This window comes from Abramis brama (assembly GCF_963993115.1).
Source record: "Abramis brama genome assembly, chromosome: 1".
NCBI lineage: Eukaryota > Metazoa > Chordata > Actinopteri > Cypriniformes > Leuciscidae > Abramis > Abramis brama.
In genome coordinates this window covers 73,769,479-73,793,282 of record NC_139963.1, presented here as the reverse complement: position 1 = coordinate 73,793,282, position 23,804 = coordinate 73,769,479, and the positions used below count along the sequence as shown (strand labels likewise).

The 23,804-nt window shown below is 37.7% G+C and overlaps 2 protein-coding genes and 1 long non-coding RNA gene across 6 annotated transcripts in view; 1 reads left to right on the top strand and 2 right to left on the bottom strand.

The window, feature by feature from the left end:
• Nucleotides 1-23,804, bottom strand: part of LOC311095233 — a 374,729-nt gene that overhangs the window by 111,468 nt on the left and 239,457 nt on the right. The window lies entirely within an intron of this gene.
• The window catches only part of LOC311095130 (uncharacterized protein), a 467,684-nt gene that overhangs the window by 440,453 nt on the left and 3,427 nt on the right, over nucleotides 1-23,804 (top strand). The window lies entirely within an intron of this gene.
• On the bottom strand, nucleotides 17,947-21,993 carry LOC311093925 (uncharacterized protein). 4 transcript variants are annotated; one of them, XM_084131596.1, is made up of 7 exons: nucleotides 21,842-21,963; nucleotides 21,269-21,455; nucleotides 20,349-20,873; nucleotides 19,136-19,260; nucleotides 18,797-19,014; nucleotides 18,667-18,697; nucleotides 18,146-18,577 (listed from the first exon to the last, which is right to left on the bottom strand). In XM_084131596.1, the coding sequence occupies exons 3-7, from the start codon at nucleotides 20,387-20,389 to the stop codon at nucleotides 18,309-18,311; spliced, it is 684 nt and encodes a 227-aa protein (XP_083987722.1). In that variant the 5' UTR covers nucleotides 20,390-20,873; nucleotides 21,269-21,455; nucleotides 21,842-21,963; the 3' UTR covers nucleotides 18,146-18,308. The 4 variants fall into 4 exon arrangements, 3 of the variants coding, with proteins under 3 accessions (XP_083987721.1, XP_083987723.1, XP_083987722.1); XR_014608504.1 differs by lacking the exon at nucleotides 20,349-20,873 and having other exon boundaries at nucleotides 17,947-18,577; nucleotides 21,842-21,955; XM_084131595.1 differs by having other exon boundaries at nucleotides 17,947-18,577; nucleotides 20,349-21,455; nucleotides 21,842-21,954.

Here is a 23,804-nt window from a genome sequence, read left to right as displayed (position 1 = left end):
GAGACAAAGGAGGTAGAGGACGAATACTCACTTCTCTTGGTAGCTGTTCCGATGAATGACGGATCCTGGCCACAGAAAGATAAAAGAGAGAGGTAAAAGGGGGGAATAAATTAGCATGGGTCACATTTCATTCGTTTTGTCTGGTAGGCCTATCTAAAACTTATGTCTGATAGAAAAATGTGCATCACCAAAAGAAGGAACATGTAGATTAACACAGTAGATCTATCCAAATGGTAATCGTTTTAATAACGTTGTACAAAGAAAGAACTCTTCCGTTTTTAGTACATTGTTGTTGTGTAAAAGTTCCTTAAGTTTGTGTGTTCTTGACGTCTTTTCTTTTAACCCTGCAGGTAGTTACATTAACGCATCTATTAATAAAAGTTTTACCTATGGAACTTCGGTATGATGAAAATGTGTGTAATATAGAAAACCCAAACAAACAACTCAATTACTCTATGTTAAATGGAACTCTTCCACCATATCTAGTTTTAAAATGAATCACAGGAACTTGCCATCCTAGGTCACATTACCATAAATATAATATTAAATTACTATAAGATAAAATTACTTCAGTTAATTTACCATCGCATGCATGTCCCCATTTGCTAACCCTTTTGTGGAAGGGCTCTTTGTGAAGGGATTTAGATGTTTGCTTGGAACACCCCTTTAATTGTACATTTATTAAATCACATGTAAGGTTTATAAATAATACTAGGTAAAGGAGAGCAAACTGATTCCCCCTTCATTTTATCTACCTTATGCCGACCGAAAGGTATATGATTTTCTTTCTTCAGATGAAAACACATATTTTAGAAAAAATAAACTAGACTTTTAGAAATATTATCCATGTGTGTCAAATAATGCAAGTGAATAGACACCAAAATGCTGAAGGTCGAAAAAGTCCAAGAGCATTGCTCACATGATAAGTGCAGAAAACATCTTGTGTGAACAACACAGCAAGCTGTGAGTAGGCTGTATGAAGTTTCTGGCATATGCACTTGCATTATATTGGCTTAGAATAATGGATAATTAAAAAATATATATTTGTGGAAAGAAAGTCAGATATACATCTGGAATGGCACGAGTGAAGAAAAAAAAGAGATCATTTTTTAATTTCGGAGTGCATTGTGCCTTTAAAATTGACTGCGGATTTAGATACTGGGTAACACTTTATTTCGATAGTCCACTTTAGACATTCTACTAACTATAAGTAACTTTGCAACTACATGTCAACTGTCTGTCATTAGAGTATTAGTAGACTGTCTGCTTAATATTTGCTAACACTCTGTTTTGTTGGTCCCCTAACAGACATTCTACTGACTATAAGTTACTTGGCAACTACAAGTCAACTTATTCTCCTAACCCATTTCCTAACATCTAAACTTAACCTACCAGTCTATTGACTGTCTACTACAGCCTACTAATACTCTAATGAGAGTTAGTTGACATGTAGTTGAAAAGTTATAGTTAGTAAAATTTCTAAAGTGGACTATCGAAATAAAGTGTAACCAGATACTGCAGTGGATACTTACTAGTGATGGACTTGTTTCTCTGTTGGTGCCTATTCTGCTCCGTAAGTCCAATGCTTGATCTAAAAATATACATTTTTTTAAAAAGTGTGTTAATAGGATTATTGATCGGGTAACATAGGACCATTTTTTTAATGTTCCATAAGTGTTATATAAATCTGGAGAACCCTTACTAAAAATTAACACTGTTTTGCGACACTAACCAAATGGTAATAAATTATTGTAATACGTAAAATAGGAAAGAGGCCGCACTATGCATAAACTTTTATTTGCAAAAACACGTTTCGGCGTGTGCCTTCATCAGTTTGCACGCGCCGAAACGCATTTTTGCAAATATAAGTTTATGCATAGTGCGGCCTCTTTCCTATTTTACGTATTACAATTATCCAGGCCAGCACTCTAAAACTTTATTAATATATGCAGTGAAGCCTGCTCCTATACTCACTTAATAAATTATTGTATTAAATCCACCATAAAAACATGGTTTCTACACTATAATAAATAAAACATGGTTAATTTAGCAAATGTCCTTAAATGATTAGTTCACCTCAAAGTTGAAAATTGTGTCATCATTTACTCACCCTCAAGTTGATTTAAACCTGTATGAATTTCTTTCTTCTGCTGAACACAAAGAAAGATATTTTGAAGAATGTCGGTAAACAGACAGACTTGGGTCCCATTGACTTCCATAGTAGGAAAAAAAAAAATACTATGGAAGTCAATGGGACCCAAGTTACAGACATTCTTCAAAATATCTTTCTTTGTGTTCAGCAGAAGAAAGAAAGAAAGAAATTCATACAGATTTGAAACAACTTGAGGGTGAGTAAATGATGACACAATTTTTAACTTTGAGGTGAACTAATCCTTTAAAAGAACAGCTCATCCAAAAAAAAATAAAAAAAAAATAGAGTTAGCTTACTCACCCTCGTGTTGAAATTTTATGAGATTCTTATGTAGGCCTAGAACCATAATTAAGATATCTTGAAAAATGCCTTTTATTTTTGTCATACAATGAATATAGGCCTAGTTGTTTTATTCCCAAAATTCTTGTGTTTCACAAAAGTAAGTTATAGAGGTTTGAAAAAATACTTTCATTTTGAAAGACATTTATTTTTGGGTCAGCTAGGCCTGTAAACTCAAGAAGATAAAGCTTGTCTGGAGGGTTTGAACCAGTGCATTTGAGCAGAGTTTACATGTTCTTATTTCACGTGTATTTTATGACAATACTCACCGCATCTGAACATCGTGTGGCTGGATAATATTTATTCCCAAAATGCCTGGATCATGAAGGAAACACACACATACACATCAATATTAGTTATTTGTTTTACTTACTAACGGAGACATTTGCAAAAGCTTGCAAAATTGACTCACCAGCTCCAAAACATATTATTACGACTCGTTAATTTAACTGATTGGTTAGCCATCCCGCGATCAACAATAGATTCAAAAGCCTAGTTTGCAGATTCTTATAGTAAGACTGTGACAGTTCCTTTCTGTCTAAAGATACAATATTCTCAGTTCACTCGTTGTAAAGCATTTATTTTTTATCATAAAGTTAGACAAGTTAACGTTACACATCCTAGCAGCACATAACATTAATACATTGGGAATACCGTATGCACTAATAATATTGCTCTAATCGCGTTTAGATTCTCAATTTAATACACTATATCTTGATGTAGCAGAATTTGTATAAAATAAAGTTATTTACCTTCCGTAGATTGCAATATGTCCGTTGTTAAAATTCTTTGTCCATTTCCTTGTTTGTTCTTCATTTACACCCAGCAACACCCAGCAACTCGCTCAAAATAAACATTTAGCAGTCCGATGTAAAATAATCCATGTTTTAAACGATGTAAAACCCACAGAATAGGCTAATATTGAAGATCCCGCGCAGCAGCAAAGCAAACACCGACTCACTCAACTGACGTTTATTCAAACTTGACTCGTAAAGGCGCGCTTAGTTGTCATTGGCTAGATTCCTGGATGACAGTCAGAATAAACAGAGAATAACCAATCATGCTCAAAACAGCTAGGAGAGACAGCCAATAGTGTGGCAACATTGCAATTACAGGAAAATATGAATATATATATATATATATATATATATATAATGTGCTATTTATTTGGTTGTATTTGTAGGCTGGCTGTATTTTAATCAATTGGTTAAATTGTTTTTTCATTGCAGTGCATGATTAAAAATTAAACATTAAAAATTAAAGATTAAAAATACTGTAAGAACTTACAGTAACTGACCATATATAATATGTATTTACCACTGTTCTTATAAAGCGCAATTTAATAGAGCAAACAGTGTATTAAACAGAGCAAACACTGCATATATTCATATACAATTCTGTATGTAGATCTATATGAAAATCTAATGAATTGGTATCATGGTGGTGACAGTTACATTCATGTGACCCATAATGACCCTTTTACACTTTCACAAATTCTTGACCTTTCCTTTAGAAACACTCTTATGCCTAATAATGTCAACATCCTTTTTCACCCTGAGTGGCACTGGTACACAACCTGTTGGTTTAGAGTTAATCCTCTGTCCAACGCAACACTTTGGTAACATTGGCATAATTATATACAAGTTACAACATAATACCCCGGGTTTCACACTTTCACAGGCAAGACTTAAGCCTGTAGTCCCAGACTAAAATGCATGTTTGAGCAGTATTACCTGAAAGCAACTTGTACTGACATATCTTATGGCAGTGCCATTGTTTTGTCTCAAGGCACATTTTTAAAAGCTATAATTAAATACCCAAATTGAACTAAGGACAAATCCTGGCTTTATCTAAACCATGTCTGTGAAACTGGGTCTGGGTTAGAAATTAAGGGTTAAGGTTAACCCTAACCTTAATACTTGCCTACAGACTTTTATTTAACAGCATGGTGTTAACTGCAGTGGTTAGGCCTTTAGCATTGCTAAAGGACAAAAATCTTCTCACTGTGACAGTCTGTTTAGTAAAGATTGTTTGTATGGATTGTCCCTAAACTAGAGCTATTGATGCATTCAAAACATACCTGTATCATAAAGATCGTATTTACAAATTGAACATACATGAACGCCCCCACAATGATGAAAATATGAGTAGGAAGCTTGGGATTTTCTTTTAGCCCGATCTTGAAGAGTTATGATGTGTCAGTGAGAAACATGTAATACCACAATACTTTGGTATTTAGCAGTTACATTGTCAGGCTTTTCTATTTACGATGAAGTAAGCTAATGCCTGCACAAAATATGACAGTATTATAGTATTACAATATAACATGTAATGATACATTTTACAGTGGCTTCATAAATTGATTTAAAACATAAATAGTAAAATAGTAAAACCTCATGAATACAAACTTCCCAGGAGGACTTAAAAGCATCATGTGTGCATCATGAACCCTGTTGGTGTCTGATCAGCAAGATCAATTTAACAGTTAATGATATAGTCCGTAAATTAACAGTCAGTTAATTAATTTACAGATATTGTTTGTCATTTTGTTCTGAACTAGTTCTGGCTGTCAGTGGACGTTTAGATTATGGCCGGATTGGACATCATTATTCACGTCATTTATGGACTGTTTCTGGATGTCAAAGGACGTCCAGATTATAGCCAGTATGAACGTCTTTTCTGAACTAGTTCTGGCTGTCAGTGGACGTTTAGATTATGGCTGGATTGGACATCTTTATTCACGTCATTTATGGACTGTTTCTGGATGTCAAAGGACGTCCAGATTATAGCCAGTATGAACGTCTTTTCTGAACTAGTTCTGGCTGTCAGTGGACGTTTAGATTATGGCTGGATTGGACATCTTTATTCACATCATTTATGGACTGTTTCTGGATGTCAACGGACGTCCAGATTATAGCCAGTATGAACGTCTTTTCTGAACTAGTTCTGGCTGTCAGTGGACGTTTAGATTATGGCCGGATTGGACATCATTATTCACGTCATTTATGGACTGTTTCTGGATGTCAAAGGACGTCCAGATTATAGCCAGTATGAACGTCTTTTCTGAACTAGTTCTGGCTGTCAGTGGACGTTTAGATTATGGCTGGATTGGACATCTTTATTCACGTCATTTATGGACTGTTTCTGGATGTCAAAGGACGTCCAGATTATAGCCAGTATGAACGTCTTTTCTGAACTAGTTCTGGCTGTCAGTGGACGTTTAGATTATGGCTGGATTGGACATCTTTATTCACATCATTTATGGACTGTTTCTGGATGTCAACGGACGTCCAGATTATAGCCAGTATGAACGTCTTTTCTGAACTAGTTCTGGCTGTCAGTGGACGTTTAGATTATGGCTGGATTGGACATCTTTATTCACATCATTTATGGACTGTTTCTGGATGTCAACGGACGTTCAGATTATAGTCAGTATGAACGTCTTTTCTGAACTAGTTCTGGCTGTTAGTGGACGTTTAGATTATGGCCATATTGGACATCTTTATTCACGTAATTTATGGACTGTTTCTGGATGTCAACGGACGTCCAGATTATAGTCAGTATGAACGTCTTTTCTGAACTAGTTCTGGCTGTCAGTGGACGTTTAGATTATGGCTGGATTGGACATCTTTATTCACGTAATTTATGGACTGTTTCTGGATGTCAACGGACGTCCAGATTATAGCCAGTATGAACGTCTTTTCTGAACTAGTTCTGGCTGTCTGTGGACGTTTAGATTATGGCTGGATTGGACATCTTTATTCACGTCATTTATGGACTGTTTCTGGATGTCAACGGACGTCCAGATTATTGCCAGTATGAACGTCTTTTCTGAACTAGTTCTGGCTGTCAGTGGACGTTTAGATTATGGCCATATTGGACATCTTTATTCACGTCAGTTATGGACTGTTTCTGGATGTCAACGGACGTCCAGATTATAGTCAGTATGAACGTCTTTTCTGAACTAGTTCTGGCTGTCAGTGGACGTTTAGATTATGGCTGGATTGGACATCTTTATTCACGTAATTTATGGACTGTTTCTGGATGTCAACGGACGTCCAGATTATAGCCAGTATGAACGTCTTTTCTGAACTAGTTCTGGCTGTCTGTGGACGTTTAGATTATGGCTGGATTGGACATCTTTATTCACGTCATTTATGGACTGTTTCTGGATGTCAACGGACGTCCAGATTATTGCCAGTATGAACGTCTTTTCTGAACTAGTTCTGGCTGTTAGTGGACGTTTAGATTATGGCCATATTGGACATCTTTATTCACGTCAGTTATGGACTGTTTCTGGATGTCAACGGACGTCCAGATTATAGTCAGTATGAACGTCTTTTCTGAACTAGTTCTGGCTGTAAGTGGACGTTTAGATTATGGCCGGATTGGACATCTTTATTCACGTCAGTTATGGACTGTTTCTGGATGTCAACGGACGTCCAGATTATAGCCAGTATGAACGTCTTTTCTGAACTAGTTCTGGCTGTCAGTGGACGTTTAGATTATGGCCATATTGGACATCTTTATTCACGTCAGTTATGGACTGTTTCTGGATGTCAACGGACGTCCAGATTATAGTCAGTATGAACGTCTTTTCTGAACTAGTTCTGGCTGTCAGTGGACGTTTAGATTATGGCTGGATTGAACATCTTTATTCACGTCATTTATGGACTGTTTCTGGATGTCAAAGGACGTCCAGATTATAGTCAGTATGAACGTCTTTTCTGAACTAGTTCTGGCTGTCAGTGGACGTTTAGATTATGGCCATATTGGACATCTTTATTCACGTCATTTATGGACTGTTTCTGGATGTCAAAGGACGTCCAGATTATAGTCAGTATGAACGTCTTTTCTGAACTAGTTCTGGCTGTCAGTGGACGTTTAGATTATGGCCATATTGGACATCTTTATTCACGTCATTTATGGACTGTTTCTGGATGTCAACGGACGTCCAGATTATAGTCAGTATGAACGTCTTTTCTGAACTAGTTCTGGCTGTCAGTGGACGTTTAGATTATGGCCGGATTGGACATCTTTATTCACGTCATTTATGGACTGTTTCTGGATGTCAACGGACGTCCAGATTATAGCCAGTATGAACGTCTTTTCTGAACTAGTTCTGGCTGTCAGTGGACGTTTAGATTATGGCCATATTGGACATCTTTATTCACGTCAGTTATGGACTGTTTCTGGATGTCAACGGACGTCCAGATTATAGTCAGTATGAACGTCTTTTCTGAACTAGTTCTGGCTGTCAGTGGACGTTTAGATTATGGCCGGATTGGACATCTTTATTCACGTCATTTATGGACTGTTTCTGGATGTCAACGGACGTCCAGATTATAGCCAGTATGAACGTCTTTTCTGAACTAGTCCTGGCTGTCAGTAGACGTTTAGATTATGGCCAGATTGGACATAATTACTCAATGTCATAAATCGACTAATTCTGGCTGTCAATGGACGTTCAGATCATGGCCTGGACGGGCGGACTTGATATCAACCTGTTTTGTACGTCCACAGACGTCGCTTGCTCAGTGGGATAGTTCAAAACAAATAAATAATTAGTAATTTCTGAACATTGACTCTCAGTCTTTATTCACCTTTTTCTCACGTTTTTTCAATAAAATTAATAAAAGTATAGAATGTAATAGCATATTTCTAATAGGGGCTCATTGTAAAGCAGTGTTACAACATGCCCCGCCTGCACAACTGGGATTTAAACCCGGCTAGTGTCTTCTGCTAGTTAGCGAAACATTAAAGAACTATCTCAACTGTTAAATAACATCTTGGAGATTAAAATAATATCAGATTTGTCTTATTTTAAATAAACACAAAAAATAGAGATGAAAAATTAACTTAAGTAAGAAATTTACTTTTGCTATGGTTTAATAAATTATGTCTATGGATATCTTCCAAAAAAATATATAATTTTGGCGGAATTTTTTTTTTCTATATAGTGTTGATATGGCAACTAGTAAATACACAAAGTTTCATCATCCAAGCAGTGCGGAAGTATTTAAAACAAGTGTGTTACACCTAGCCCCGTGTTACGTTGTGCCCCGCGCTCCCCTACACTGTTTTAATAAAACAAAACCACATAATCGTACTAGACAGGTGTGAACGGAAGCCCTGAAAAGCAAAGCAAAAAAAAAAAAAAAAAAGTGAAAAAACAAAACAAATCTAGCATTTCGAGAATACAGTCGAAACATTTCGAGAATACAGTCGAAACATTTCGAGAATAAAGTCGAAACATGTCGAGAATAAAGTCGAAACATGTCGAGAATACAGTCGACACATTTCGAGAATAAAGTCGACACATTTCGAGAATAGCCTACAGTATTCCGTAGAAGACCTCCGCGTGTGCGCTTGCCGTTGCTTCACATCGCCGCACAGCATCATGACGGCGCGCGCGTTTCACTGTTATCTGGGCTTTCAACAAAAGGAAACTCTACAGGTGCCAATCTACCAACATGCCATCACCATCAGGCTACCATTATAGGACGTTATAAAATATATATATACTTTCATATGTCTACTGTATGCCTACACTCAAAGCGCTTTACATTCATATCAGGGAATGTCTCCTCAACCAGTGGTTTTATATCTGAGGAAATCACGGGATCCGGCCAAATGACTGGATACAGAATGATGCACTTAAAATGTATCCAGAGCGTATTTACAGTGAAGAGGGAGACAGTGCAGTTACTGTTGTTCTCGACCCAGATGCTGTTGCCTATTATAGACGAGCACGAAAACACGTCAGAAACACTGCCACAGTTTGGACCGGATTGTGAACCTAAGTTACTCCGGCGGAGTCTGTGTGTGTGTGCTCGTCTATAGGCAACGCCATGGGAATGCATGTTGGTAGATCAGCACCTGTGTTGTAGAGTTTCCTTTTGTTGAAAGCCCAGATAAAAGTAAAAAGCTACTATTTTGTGTAGATCCATGTCCGAGGCAGCGCATTACATACACACATATACACACAAACACGCACACACGCCCGCGGAAACACGCGCTCTGCGCCAGTGGACGCGCACCGTTATGAATGCACACACACGCAACACGGAAGACTGTATTCTCGTAATGTTTCGTCTTTAATCTCGAAATGCTCTTTTTTTTTTTTTTTTTTTTTACATAATTGTTTTTTACGTTGCGGTTCAGGGCTTCCGTAGTAGTGAAACTGATGAGGTAAAAATAAATACCATTAAACAAACCAAATGTGGGACGATTACTAAGTTTGTGTGGGACATGTTACCAACACTAAAACATTACCTGAAACTGTTATATAATGTCTATGTAACTTAAAAAAAACATTTGTATTCTGCCTTTCAGCTGATAAAAATACTTTGTTCTTTAGTCCCTTCCATTACACCATTAGCCTACATCACAATAACATGTCTTTATTTTATATGTAATTTAAATTCAACATCACTGAGCCCAAAGGCAGCGGCATCATGTCGATAACTATTTTTGAAACAGTTCTGACCAAGTCCAACTAAAATCCAACAAAATAAATAATGAACAAATAGAATTCAAAACAACATTAAATTAGATCATCGACAGTCAGTCTTATATATTAAGAATATATTAAACCAAAAACTTCCACTTTTTTAGAAGGGCTGTGAATTAAAACAGCCACAGCAGGAACAAGTTGATCAATTCTGTTAAATAAAAATGCTAATTTACCGAATTATGCACTTGTTTTCTGACAGTGAACACACGGAGCGAATCACTGCTCCACATTTTGATTGACAGCTGTCACAACCAACTAGTGACCGTGTTTACTCCTTTCCTCTCAACCATTGGATGGATTTAAAAACGACTGTTGTGTTTGTACTTCTGACGAAGCGCTGTTAAATATAGGTGAAACTACACCGCAAAAATAATAAATAAAATGCGTTCTTAAAAAAGGCAAAAGAACGCATGCACGTTTTCTTAATGTTAATTTTAGTTAACAACACTTTCCAAGCGTCAAACAACAACAAAACAACTTACAATCATCAAGAGAGTCTCTGCTGTCATTCCTTCTCATGATCCACGACACATTTCCACTGTTTCCTTCAGTCCTCTTGACCATTTCCTGAACACACACACACACACACACACACACACACACACACACACACCTCTGCTTCTCCTCCATCTGTTTCACCCTCACAAACTCCAGCTTCATGTTCCTCAACTTTACACTTTACACCTTCTCCTATTAAAGTGTTTCCAGATGAGTTATTTCTCTAGAAAAGTACAATAATTCCGTGTGAAGTTGAGTGTAGAATTCAAGTTGTTCGTGGAAAACGTAAATCTTGAGTCACTCGTGAATGCGCGCCTGTCATTTCAAACGAAAGGAAGGAGAGGTCACGTGGTCATATGAGCAAGCACTCGAGAGCCAATGAGCAGCGACATCAGCCAACATCAGCCAATCAGCTTTCCTGGTGCTGCTTTTTGAAATGAACGAGTGCAAATGAGGAAGTCCGAGGAAACGAAGTTGCTGATCTTGCAAAACTCACTGTAAGTTGATGTTCATGTTGGCCTGTAACACCACGAAGCAAGGCAGAGTTTAAAGAGGAATCACAGAACTGATTAATACAGTATATGAAATAAACAAAGGGAAGTGTCCCAAAAAGGTGAGCACTATAGCCTATAGGTCATAATGACACGATAATAACTCCTCTCAGAATAGCATATGATTAAATGATTCTTGATCTAGAATATGGAAATATAGGCAATAGTTGCAATCAAGAAACGGTTGAACGTGTGCTTCTGTATCGCATATGAAAGAGAAGGACATCCATTAAAAAACATAACTAATCAATTGCACATTTTTTCTGTAATTAATCACAATTACAATATCGCACTTAACATTTTTATATTGTAATAATTTTACATCTATAATCTCCAAATTAATGAAAGAACAGAGGCAGTATATTTAAAATATTTTAAATATGTGTCTTTTTATGAATGAAGGCCAGTGTCTCTATGCCTACAGACCCAACAGGCTGCATTTGGGTTAAAAATAGCCTATTAAAACTACTTGTAAAATAAGGCACAGGCAAAATGCAGCAGCATTCACAAAAGTTTAAGAGAGGAATGAAAGGTTTCTCTAAATGAACTCTACAAAGACCATAAGTAAAAATATCATTGATGGTTTTGGGAACGGGAGTCCGAAGATCAGATGTTTCTGCCTCTAACATAATACAATCATATTCTAAACAATCAAATGCTTTGTAGGCTAATAGTCAAAAGAGGGGCTAAAATATATAGGCTAATATTATGTCTGCATCAATATGCTAATATAATTCTGATTATTTATATTTTCTTGTATAGGAACAGACACAACACACACAGTGAGTATAGGGAAAACAACTTGTTCTTCGTTTTATTACTTTGTCAGCATCAGCCAAACAACATGTGACCTGGAGCCAGGGGCGGACTGGCCATCTGTGTGATCTGGAGAATCACAGAACGGCCGGTACTCCAGGACGGCCGGCGGGCCGGCCCACCACCCGCCACGCACGCAGTTATCACCTGTTTTTGCCCCCACTAATCTGTTTCACACTCCAGTACTGTAGGTGGCAGCAATGCACCTTTAAGTTGGATGCCAGCTGCACTGGCCGTGGCCGCCAAGTAAGGAGAAGCAAAGACGTTAGATAGAAGCATAGAAACAAACAAACAATATGCATAACGCGGCCGTGGGTAAAAAACGGAAAGAAAAGGGTGTGGCTGAGAAGGCGAGAGAAAAAAAATTGCGGAATTTAGATACTGAAGCCGTTAAATGTCGCAAACTAACTGAAATATTTAGCAGCACAGCCAGCAGCAGCACCTCGCAGTTAAATATTAGCAGCAGTGACGAAGTGAGCCAGACAGCAACATGCCACCAGTGATGATGAGGGACAGAAAGATGAACAGGCAGATCCAGGGCAAGTAAGTATGGAACATGAGAGGAGAAAGTGAGTTGGATGATGTTAGGAAGTGATATTCAGGTTGCTACATTGTTAATGATTACAGTAGTTAAAACAGCTAAACTTCAACATTTTAGCTGTAAAATGCCACATGCAGTAGCTAATATTAAGAAATATGTTGTGCTTTTACTTTTAAAAATGTTGGTAACGTTACAGTTAATGCTTACAAACTTTGAAGATTTTGAATACAGAAGTTACATTTGTAATGGTGTATTTTCATTTAGATGTGGTATTATTATTTGTGCAGTAAGATTAATTACTGCATAAATTAATTAAGATTATAAGTAATAAATAAATTTTAAGACAGCATGGAATAGATTGTATAATATGCTGTTATAACAGCATATTATATAATCTATTCCATGCTATCTTGGAATAAAACCTTTTTTTTTTTTTTTAATCCATTCCATCATTTGTTTATTCAGGTTGAGCTTAGATCAAGTCCATTTATATGCGAGTATTCAAGTTAATCTAGAATAATGTGCTTTTAACACAACATCTAGTCAACATCAGTGCTATTGCTATAATTTGGATGGTATAGTATCATGAGCCACAATTAAAGTCTTGTGACACTCATGCCAGGCGTTATTGTTGTTGTTTTTGTTGTTGTCGAGTTTCCGCGCCGATTGCTTTGGGCCGGGCCTAGTCAAAGTCCAGGGCCGTTTTTTAGTCCCAGTCCGTCCCTGCCTGGAGCGCCCTCCAGTGGCAACCTCCAGTGGCAACAGGCCAGAATGCATTAACCCCAAAACATCCCAGTTTCTCCCCTCTTAATCACATTTTCATATATCCAAACTTATAGAAACACAAAGAATTCAACTTAAAGTATGGCAATAACGGGATCACTTTATAATAACTGAACACTATTAATTGGTGTCACTCCAGATGAATGTAAACTCAGTTATGAGGTATACAACACAAATCATGACATTTGTCATATTGTTTCTTTCTTTTTGAACTACCCAAACCTTAAACATTTTATAAGTGTAGCCTGTTGTGTGGTGTGGACCCGGACAGGAAAACTAACACTTTGGGAAGGTGTATAAAAGCAACAGAACTTAAATTCCATCCAGTTCATTAGCAACACTGTGCACGAGCGTGAATCCCGCGATATCCATCTTGACATTTGTCATATTTTTTACTACCCAAACCTTAAAATTTGTATAAGTGTAGCCTGTTATGTGGTTTGTGGACCCGGACAGGAAACCTCCTAACGCTTTGGGAAGGTGTCGTGCGACAGCGAAGACCGGCGAAGACCATCCCTGTCCAGCATTATCTGGTGTCTGCGATGGAAAGTCCACTGATTGAGGTCATTCGGTGACTTTGGAAATTTCAGGAGGACAGTCTAGCATCTGATCCGTATGTCTTTCCCAGAGTTGCGAATTTCCCAGCTCTACAGTATAGGACACTGGTCCTGTCTGAGAGGAAACAGTAGCAGTTTTCCACTTTTCCTCTCCGCGCCGATAATCCCGGACCAGCACTGAAGGCTGTGTGTCCACCAAAGCGTTTTTAGCGTAGCCATCTGAAAGCGCTAGGCGCTCTGCTGAAAACGAACGCCTAGGTGTGGGCTATGGGATTAATATCCTGCCATGATTCAAAACTGAAAATAAAGTTCTGAAAGGTTGAAACTAAGTGTTCGAAAACTCAAAATCTTACAATTACTGCCTTTTCTCTCTCTTCAACATCAGAATGTAGGTCCATTGATAAGCGAAGAGGTATCTCCAGCTGTCGCTCCCTCAAGATAACTCTTCTGAACAGTGTTGCTGCACTTGAAGCATTCATGATTCGCTTCCATTCTATGAAATATAAAATAAATACACAAACAAAAAAAATAAACATTAAACAGTCAAATACATTTCAGTGTGATATTAAAAATGTACAGAGCCTGATTACTATGTATTTGAGTGTATTAATCAGCGTGATTACAAGCAATTAACATCAAACAGAAGCTAAAATGCAGGTCCTGTAAGAGGGACAGGACAGGTTAACATGACAATGACATTTAACAACTGACTTGTGGCAGCAAAAACAGAAAACTAAATATATCCTTGTGTTTGTGAGCTCTGTTAAAAGCTTATGCTCTTGACTGGCACCTGGGACAGTGGGATCAGCAAGAATAGTTGATGGTCCGGCCATGTCATTGACTACACCAGTGGGACTGGTGCTTTGTTCTGTAGTCCTGGAACCATGAGGCAAGAGATCAATTGTGCTTGAAGTCCCCTCTCTGGCATCATCTTCAAGTAATGGTATCAAGGTGTCATGTTTAGATATACCATGAGAACCTCAATGGTAATTACAACTGTAAAAACATCACGTTAGACCTGACCAAAAAAAGTAAGGCATGATGAATGCAAATTGATTAATACCCATCTCCACAAAAGCTGGCATGGTATGCAATATCCTCTCTGGAAAATTGGTTGTCACATATTGGGCATACTTCCTAAATACAGATGTAAGAACTGATTTTTCTGCTAAAATAAAACTCACCCTGCAATAAAGCCATAAAATGCACCCTGGACAGCAGATAGCAAAGACAGAGCACAGAACCTTGTCCTGCCCAAACTTATCTCCTTGTCTCCTTGTTTGACTTCATCTCATCCCCCCTCTCCCTCCTCAAGACACTGAAAGTTCATTAAGAATGTCTATATAACACATATGGTGTATCTTGTGAATATGTTGTTTTTCCTTTTCATGTTTGGTATCATTTTAAGTGTCTCAGTGCGATTGGTAAAATGGTCTTAATTTCATTGCAGTCATTGGTTTAATGAGAAAGATTGAGAACTTAGGAGAATCCTGTTCTCCTCTCTAGGTGAGATCTCTTTAAGATATCTCAAGAAACCAGGTGCTAACCCCCTGGGGTACATGGATTGGCCCAAACAACTCTAAACAACATTTGTATAACCCCTTTTGTTCTGGTCTGGTATTTAAGGCGAGGGGACAGAGCAGTCTTTGGGACCCTGTAACCAGGATCATCCCCCATACAGTGCTGTTTCAGGGTTCTCCTGTTGGAAGGCCCTGACACATTACTGTGTCTCTGTCAGGAATACAGTACATTGCTTACTTTTAGAGTCATCTTTGAGTGAATGATGTTATGTATTTATTATCTCTGAACTGGCTTTTAAACAGTTTTTGTGTAATTGGCATGATACATTTTTACCTGACAAATGTTACATCTTGATTTATTCTGCATTTTTCAGAAATCATTATTTTTAGTAGATTAAAAGTGTAGTCTGGTGTTTCCGCAAATCTTTGTCCAGGATAGATCAAACTGGAGGCACTATGAATGGAGCATGGGGCACATCTTAGGAAGACCTTCCGATTTCTGACTATCTCCTGACTTAGCATGTTGTACGCTGCAAATATTATAAAAAATTACACCTCTGGGTCTGCAGTGAGCGGCTGCATAGGGTAAAATACTTGCACTGCACCCTCTGACTATTTCAGGACTGGCTAGTTTGTGATCGTGAGCGCACATTCACGACGTGACGTCTCAAAGCGACACTAGGTCCGTAATGAACGAATATTTGAAATTATGAGATGCTCAGAATAATCAAAGATCTAAATTAATTCATAATCAATATTTATGATTATTTTCTAATCAGAAACACTAAATTCCAATAAATTAAGTGAACTTCACTGGAGCGCTGAAAAGACATACACGCATTATACCTTCGCCAGGCCGTTGGATTCCGTCGTTGGGCCAATGGGTGGTCCTTACATAGTCGTCTTAAATCTCATTTATATGAAAAGATTCAATCAGCATTTTTTTTTGTCCATGCGGGGTTTCAATTTTGATGGCTTTCCATAGCCATGATGATTTTTGTACCGTAACCACATATTCGATCATGTACACCTAAACACGACCATCACAGAAAACTATAAAATAAATAAATAATTTAATATCATTTCTAAGCTGTATTGCACGCGCCGCTAAAATAAACATTGTCACGTGTGTATAGCTTCTTCTTCTAACTGCTGATTCCTGATGGTTAGAGGATAATTACTTGAGTCGCCCTCTATCGTTTCAAAGAATAGTACAACGGCGAGCGCGTCGAGTATAAATGCCTCGTCCGTTTGGGGAGGTGCGCGCGCAGTCTGCGGAGACTCGCGCTGCGGAGCCGGGCGAAAGTATAAACAAGGCTTAAGGAAGCGGCGCGTCATTTAAAGGGGAGGTCCGCGCGTCAATAAGTAGCCTAACAAACGAATAAGTAACTGGATTCAGCCTCGTATGCAATGAACTCTGGTCGAATGCGTTATTCTCTACATTTCATTTCGACTTTTTTTCTCGAAACACGACTTTATTCTCGAAATGTAATGAGTTTATTCTCAAGATTGTATTTCGACTTTTTTCTCGAAATTTAACGAGTTTAATCTCGCATTATAATGACTTTAATCTCGAGATGGTTTTATTTTTTTATTATTGCTTGGCCCTAATACTCTTCCGTACTTTCATAATCAACATTAATTAAATTAAAAAACAATGACGTCACATATTTTCCAACCCAGCCCTCACCCCTGTTGCAACAGTCGTTGTTTAGGTAGGCTACCTTAAACGCGCACGTACAGTCTCGGAGTCATCGTTGCAACCAGGAGATGAAGGAGAGCTGAGATCCACATCACCTAGCACATCTTCGTCTCTGCCACCCCAGGGTGCTAGCGCGGCAAGCGCAGCTAGCGCGACCAGCGCCGTTGGAGGGCGCCAGCGCCTCTGCCTCGCGAGTGGATGCTAGCCCTGAAGACGCCTAGCAATGGTGTACCTTTAGTGGTAGTATACCTTTAGTTAAGTTAAGAGTCTTCGTAGCGCGCTAAGAGACAACATTATCAGGAAACGCAGCCCAGGTATGATGCATGGAGATTCCAAAGCGCTCTTCTTTGGTCAGAACCATGGAGAGCGATCGCGGATGGGTCCGTCCTATGCACCGAACTTTTTTACAATGCAACAAAATATTTAAAGAGCATCAAGCTATTATGTATACTCACAGATAATTTAACAGTATATTAGTCAGTAATTTTTATTAGGTTAAACAGTGATTGGATAACGTTTTTAATTTAACGTTCACAATTGGTCTGGCCCATCCAAACTGGAATCCTGGCGCCGTTCCCTGCCTGGTTCGCGCTTAAGTAAATATATATATAAAAAATATATAAAAAAAATTGTCTGGCCAATCCGAGGCCCCCTGCACACGTGGGGCCCCTAGGCTGCAGCCTACGCAAGCCTGTGCATTAATCCGCGCCAGCACGCGCGCACACACACGGTTCTAAAAAATGAACAGCTGAAAAAATGAACAGCTAAATAAAAACACCTTAGTCACAAAAGTCATCTCACACCTGTGAAATGTTCAATAATTCCTTAAGTTGTATCTGTGAGAAAATGACCACATAGGCCTATCTACAGAGAGAGAGAGAGAGAGCAACAATGAAAACATTTAGAAACTGTGAACCATCAGGCTGTCTTATTGATAGGCTGCTTATAAGGTCCTTTCCAGAGCCAAAGTTGTGTTCGTACTAAATTTATTTCAAAGCATAATCGTAAAAGTTTAAATATGATCTTATTTATATGATCAAAAGTTTGAATACATTCATATCTTCTATTTATCTTTTAGAAGATTACTCTAATGATTTTGTTTAAATTGAACCTAAGGTATAATTGTTATTAAACGATGTCTGTTCAAAAACTTTAAATGGTTGAAAAACTGTACTTAGTCGTCTTAGATCTTATTTATACAAAAATATTTCAAACAGTATTTTTGTCCATACAACATATTGTGACAAACTTTGACAACGTTTTGTTGTTGTTTTTAAGAAATCCGAGGACTCCATGTTGCTCTTATTTAGACTAAGTTGTATCATTTGGAAAATCACCACACAATTATATTTTCATCTGTGGCTGGCTGAAGGATTTCCTTGTAGTTTATGAGTCTCTGAGCTGATGTGTTTAAATCATGTGTTGTCTCGATCTGCCAGATCTCATGTTCTCTATTGATCGGGTCAGTCTCATCATTGATGATAAACAGCTCAGTGTAGATCTTGTTTAGAGAGACCGACTGTGGTGCACTTCCCTCCAAAGTCCTCTCAGCGTCACGCAGCATTCTTGATTTCATCTCATTCCTTACATTCGGAAGAATTTCTAAAAATCAGGACAAAGTTGGATAGTCATATTATTAACAGGAGCATCACACTTATGAATGCACAGTGTTCTACAACAAGAGATCTTACCATGTTCGTTTACCGAGGTAGAGTGAGACACCTGAAAAACAAAAGAAAAAATACTCATACATAAATATATATAACATACACAAATCATTTCTTAACTAAGCAACTGTTTCTTAAATTATCAGACACTCACCGCACTGATGTTAACATCACCATATATTGTGGTTTCTACCATGATTGGAGCAAATATTGTCCCACCATTCTTCTGGTCAATTGTGAAGTTAAGCTGATTAGGGTTCTGAATTAATGGCTGTCCGAATGATGTAGAATTAGTATTATTAGTATTATTATGCTGTTGATTTGTCATGTTTCCAGAATGTGTTTGAACGCTCAGCGTTTGAACGTCACCATCTGTTAAAAAAAACGAGCAATTAATTACACAACCAAAACCATGTAAACATTATAGTAAAGCTTATTGAAGATTGAGAAACATATTGACTACTAACAAAGTAAATTATACATCTTTTCCTACGTTTGATAATCTTTTTTCTGATTTTTTTCACTATGGACTTGATCCTTTTTAATGCTGTTTTCTCTCCATATTTATTCTGTAGTTCCTCTACTGTGTCTTCCAACCTCCCTGTTGTTCTTCTCCAGCTGTGTTAACCAAAGACAAACAGTTAGAAGAATAAAATGTATGTACAATAGCAAAAATAAAGTTGGTCATTAGTTGTTAGGGTTAGATACACCTGCAGACGCATTCATACACCTGTTAGGACAATAGTATGTTCACAGGAGCCGCTGAGAGCGAGTTCCAGCTGATAACGGTCATAAAGTGCGAGATAAGGTGCAAGTAGCTAAACTAAACATTTCATATTTGACAGAAATGTTTTGAGAAATGTTAAACAACGACAAAAATAATCAAGGCAAACTAATCAACTTTTTTCTAATTTCACCATTTTGAACTTAAAATAGGCCTATATAATACATGTGATTTAATGTGAGAGGAGATGAAACAAATAACAGCTTTTTTCATCATATTAGGCATAAGATTAATAATGAATGTGTACATTTTGTGAATTAATTTAATAAACATTTACCTAACATCCATTGCCTTCAGTAAATTAAGGCTAGACAAGAACAACAAAGTTCCTTTTTAACTCTGCCCCCTGCTTAGGGCTGCAACAAACGATTATTTTGATAATCGATTAATCTAACGATTATTAGAACGATTAATCGACTAATCGTCGATTATTTCGCCGACTAATCAGTAAGTTTGGAACGATTATTCAGCTTTTTCAATTAGTTAAAACACTGAGTTATACATATTCTAACTATAATATAAAAAAAGAAAATCACTTCAGCTTTTGAAATGGTTGTTTTAATGACCTTTGAGCCAACTAAACAGGTCATTCTCTTTATGTTTTCAGATTTCTGTCCAACTCAAATCACACACACATGCTCTCTAAGCATTGGTTAAATATTCTGTTCTCTTTCAATAGAAAAATTTAAAAAAAAAAAATTAATCAGCTGCATTACAGACAAACTTAAACTGCAAACAATTATTATAAGAATAAAAAATAAATAAAAAAATTGACATGACAATTGAGCTGACAGAGACATTCTCATTCACCTTTTAATTTACAGTATGAAAAAGTAACTGACATGATATTCTTCATAACATCTCCTTTTGTAAGTTTTCATGAATATGGAACAAAATACAGGGAAGTGATAGACCGTAATACCTAATAGTGGGGAAGGGCGGGCTTCCTGCTGCGGTGTCCATATATGGTATATCCTGCCCCGTCTTGACGTCAAGACGGGGCTGAAATCAAAATCTCGTTTTTTAGTGCGCGTGCACGTGGGCTATTTTACAAACCCTGAGGTAAACAAACGCTTCACTTTTAAATATCGGCTTCCCGGCCAGTGTATAATCATTATGCAATCATAACATACATTGATTCTCGTGGAAAAGTGAAATTTGCAGGTTATGACTCCTTTAAACCGTGTGTTGGAACTGTGGAAGCCTCAGACCCCGCAACGATTGTTCATTTTCTTGTTTCATTCAACCAATAACTGATTTGATTGTTCACTTCCAGTTTTAAATGATTGTTGTCCAACTATTTTAGCTTTAATACTTTTTTCTTTTTTGAAGGGGAACTCACGGCTCTTGCTCTCTTCTAAGTGGAACTTAAGTGGGTAATTTCTAAATCACATGTGGTCCTCAGATGATACTAATCCAGAGTCTGGATCGGATATATTTCTCAGGGCTGGAGAGAGTAAAGCAGAACGTTATAATCCATGTGGAGAAACTCTTCCAGAAGACATTTAATATCATGTGCAAATACTTTCTGTTTCACCAAACTGGAGCTGATGCTAATAATTACTTTAAAATACTTTAAAAACTGTTTAAGAATTGAGGAGTCATGGATAGTGGATAACGTTTCAGTAGTAAACCAATTTTATCACTAATAATTTAATGATTTTATTTATAGAATTGAACTGCATGCAGGAAACTCTAAAATAAGGAAGTGAAACTAACAGAAATACTCAGTGGCGGAGCCAGGATTTTTCCATAGGGGTGGGCAGGCAAGGGCCAGCAACCAGTCTGGGGTGGCACAGAAATATTATTATTTTATCATAAAAAATGATTTATGTGAGAGACCGTGTGCGTCTGAGGCTGATTATGGATTGCTCGTCAACTGAGTCTTCCTCTGTCAGAAGGAATAGGCAAATCCAATGGTGCAGTTTGAGAATTTATTGAGGATGAGTCAGGTACATGGAGATGATGATGGGTCACAAGTATTAATATGACAAGATAGATGTGTTTGCGTGTGTGTGTGTGTGGTTATCTGAAACAGAAAATACAATAAAATGTATATTAATAAACACGTAGGTTATGGTTGCATACAGATGCATAAAGAAATAACCCGCAGTACAACCAAAAATCCACTAGTGGGAGCTCTAACACTATAAATGAACTTGCATAAATACCACAAATCTCCAAATGGTGAAAAATGCCAAAACAGGCGAACTATACATTAAATATAATATTTGTAGTTATTTGCAAGGCAATAACTAAAGTATATACAGTGGATGGCTACTTTAGGAGCGCATGTGGAGCGCCGTAGCGGGCCGCAACAATATAGCAGTAGAGAATAACACGAGTATAACAACTTCGCCACCTGGGCTAATAACTCTGCAATAAACTCGCCATTCATGCAAAAGCCGTACTTACATCTTAAGGACGCACACAGCACTCATACACACAAGATTAGCGCAGGATTAACAAAGGATGGCAATTCTCTGCACCGTGAATGATGCTCTCATGGCACTGGATCACACCAAAGTGAAAGTACCTCGCGCAACCGCGATCGAGCAAAACTACAAATGAACACATGCATTATGGGTAACGTAGTCTATGTCAGGGCACGGACTTTTAACAATTTATGTATTGGACTGTTTTAGTGCCTACACAACTGAATAAAGTTCATTTGTACTTAATTGTAATTGAGATAGTGAATTAGGAATCATGGAATGCTGAGTGAATTTTATATATTTTTTATTATTACCCACCACCTCATATTAAAATGAATTAAATAGTAATAAAAGGGCACACACTATAGCTAAAGTTCAACTTGCTCTGTTAGCTTGGTTCTGGTTCTCAAAATCTCCAATAGCTTGTTCTACATTGTTGCATCTTCATGGATGAGATAACATGCAGATAAATACTGTAGTCCAAAGACTATTCAACCTTCAATGCGTTTGATATAATCAATGAACTATTCAACCAATTCTGAGTTTGTCAAAAAAGTTCAACTTTCTATATTAGTTGTCACAATAAATAATTGCAACAGTTCTATCATACCTAAATTAAAAAGGAAAACAAAAGTTCTCTTTTGAACCCCCATGTGCAAGAATGTGAACAAGGCGGAAGTCAACAGCACATCATGTAAAATGTTATGTTTTTCATAATGTAATGTTGCCAGAATGTAAAATTAGTTATTTTATGGATTTAAAAATTATCCATTTTTGTTTGTCCTTTACAAATGAACGCAAAATGAATGCATATCTTCTAGTACAAATGCACAGTGCTCACATTTATTTGGACATTAAAACATTACATATCAGTTTGTGCCTTATATTGTGATCTCACATAGCAGAATATTTTAATCCAGACACATGTGACGCATATAGGCTATAACAAATACATGCATGAAGTTTTGACAGCTTTAATCGCCTTTTTGATTCTTACATGAGTTAATTGACGACAACTATACAGCTACAGCGCGCCGCATTTGCACGTGATGTGCGCAAGCACAGTACAACGGCTGTCAGCCGTATGACAGAAAAGGTAGTTAGTTTTACTGACATTTGGCCTGACAACATGTCATCTTACCGAAGATAGCCAACTGAACAAGGACAACGCCCTTTTCTCAGCATCTGACAGAAGTGTCACAAGCTTTCACACACATCTTCTAAAATAAAAGTAGCATCAGAAAAAAAGAGAATGACGTTTGTTGGTGACTGCACTCTATTCGACTTACTCAAAACGGTCTTGCAACCCACCAGTTGAGAAAGATTGACTCTATATTTACTATGTGCATATCACTGTCTGATGTTCTGCTGAAGCTCATTCGGCACTTGCTCATTTCCGCACTCGTTTGACTTGCGCCTGGCGCTGAGGTGAAGTTGGAGTGTGCGTCTGAAAAGTCTCACGTTTTTTGTGGTCTTAAAGAGACGGTTCAGCGTTTTAAAAAACGCAATTTTTGTCAGTAAAAAAAGACAGACAGAAACAGCAGTTGTGAGAGGGGTGGCCAAAGGGGTGGCCAAGCTTAGACCAAGGGTGGCCACGGCGACCCCCTAGCTCCGCCAGTGCTCTCGTGTGCAAAAGTAGAGCCTGTCCATCGTGTTCAGTCTGAAGCGTTGAGCGTAAGTGTGTTTGAGCCAGTGTGGTGAACAATAGTGTCACATTATGTGCGATTTAGTGTTGTTTTCATGGACTTTCAGGTTCTTGTCATTTGTCACATGTCTTTGTTCAGATTCCCCCACTCATCTATCTCTGGTCACAGTCATTAGTTCATCCGTGTCAGCTGTGTGCTATTAATGATCCTCGGTTTTGTTTGCTTTATAAGTTCATCCCTCACATTCATTCTCTGTTTGGTCTGTGTTTCAAGTTTTCAAGTTTTCAAGTGTGTGTG

Excerpts from the sequence above, each read along its gene's own strand:
- LOC311093925 (XM_084131596.1), bottom strand. The coding sequence starts at position 20,389 with ATGGACACCGCAGCAGGAAGCCCGCCCTTCCCCACTATTAG. Across the intron at positions 19,015-19,135 it reads CAGAAAAAAGATTATCAAAC|ATGGTGACGTTCAAACGCTG; the intron begins GTAGGAAAAGAT and ends TTTTTTTAACAG. Across the intron at positions 18,578-18,666 it reads TACCTCGGTAAACGAACATG|AAATTCTTCCGAATGTAAGG; the intron begins GTAAGATCTCTT and ends CCTGATTTTTAG.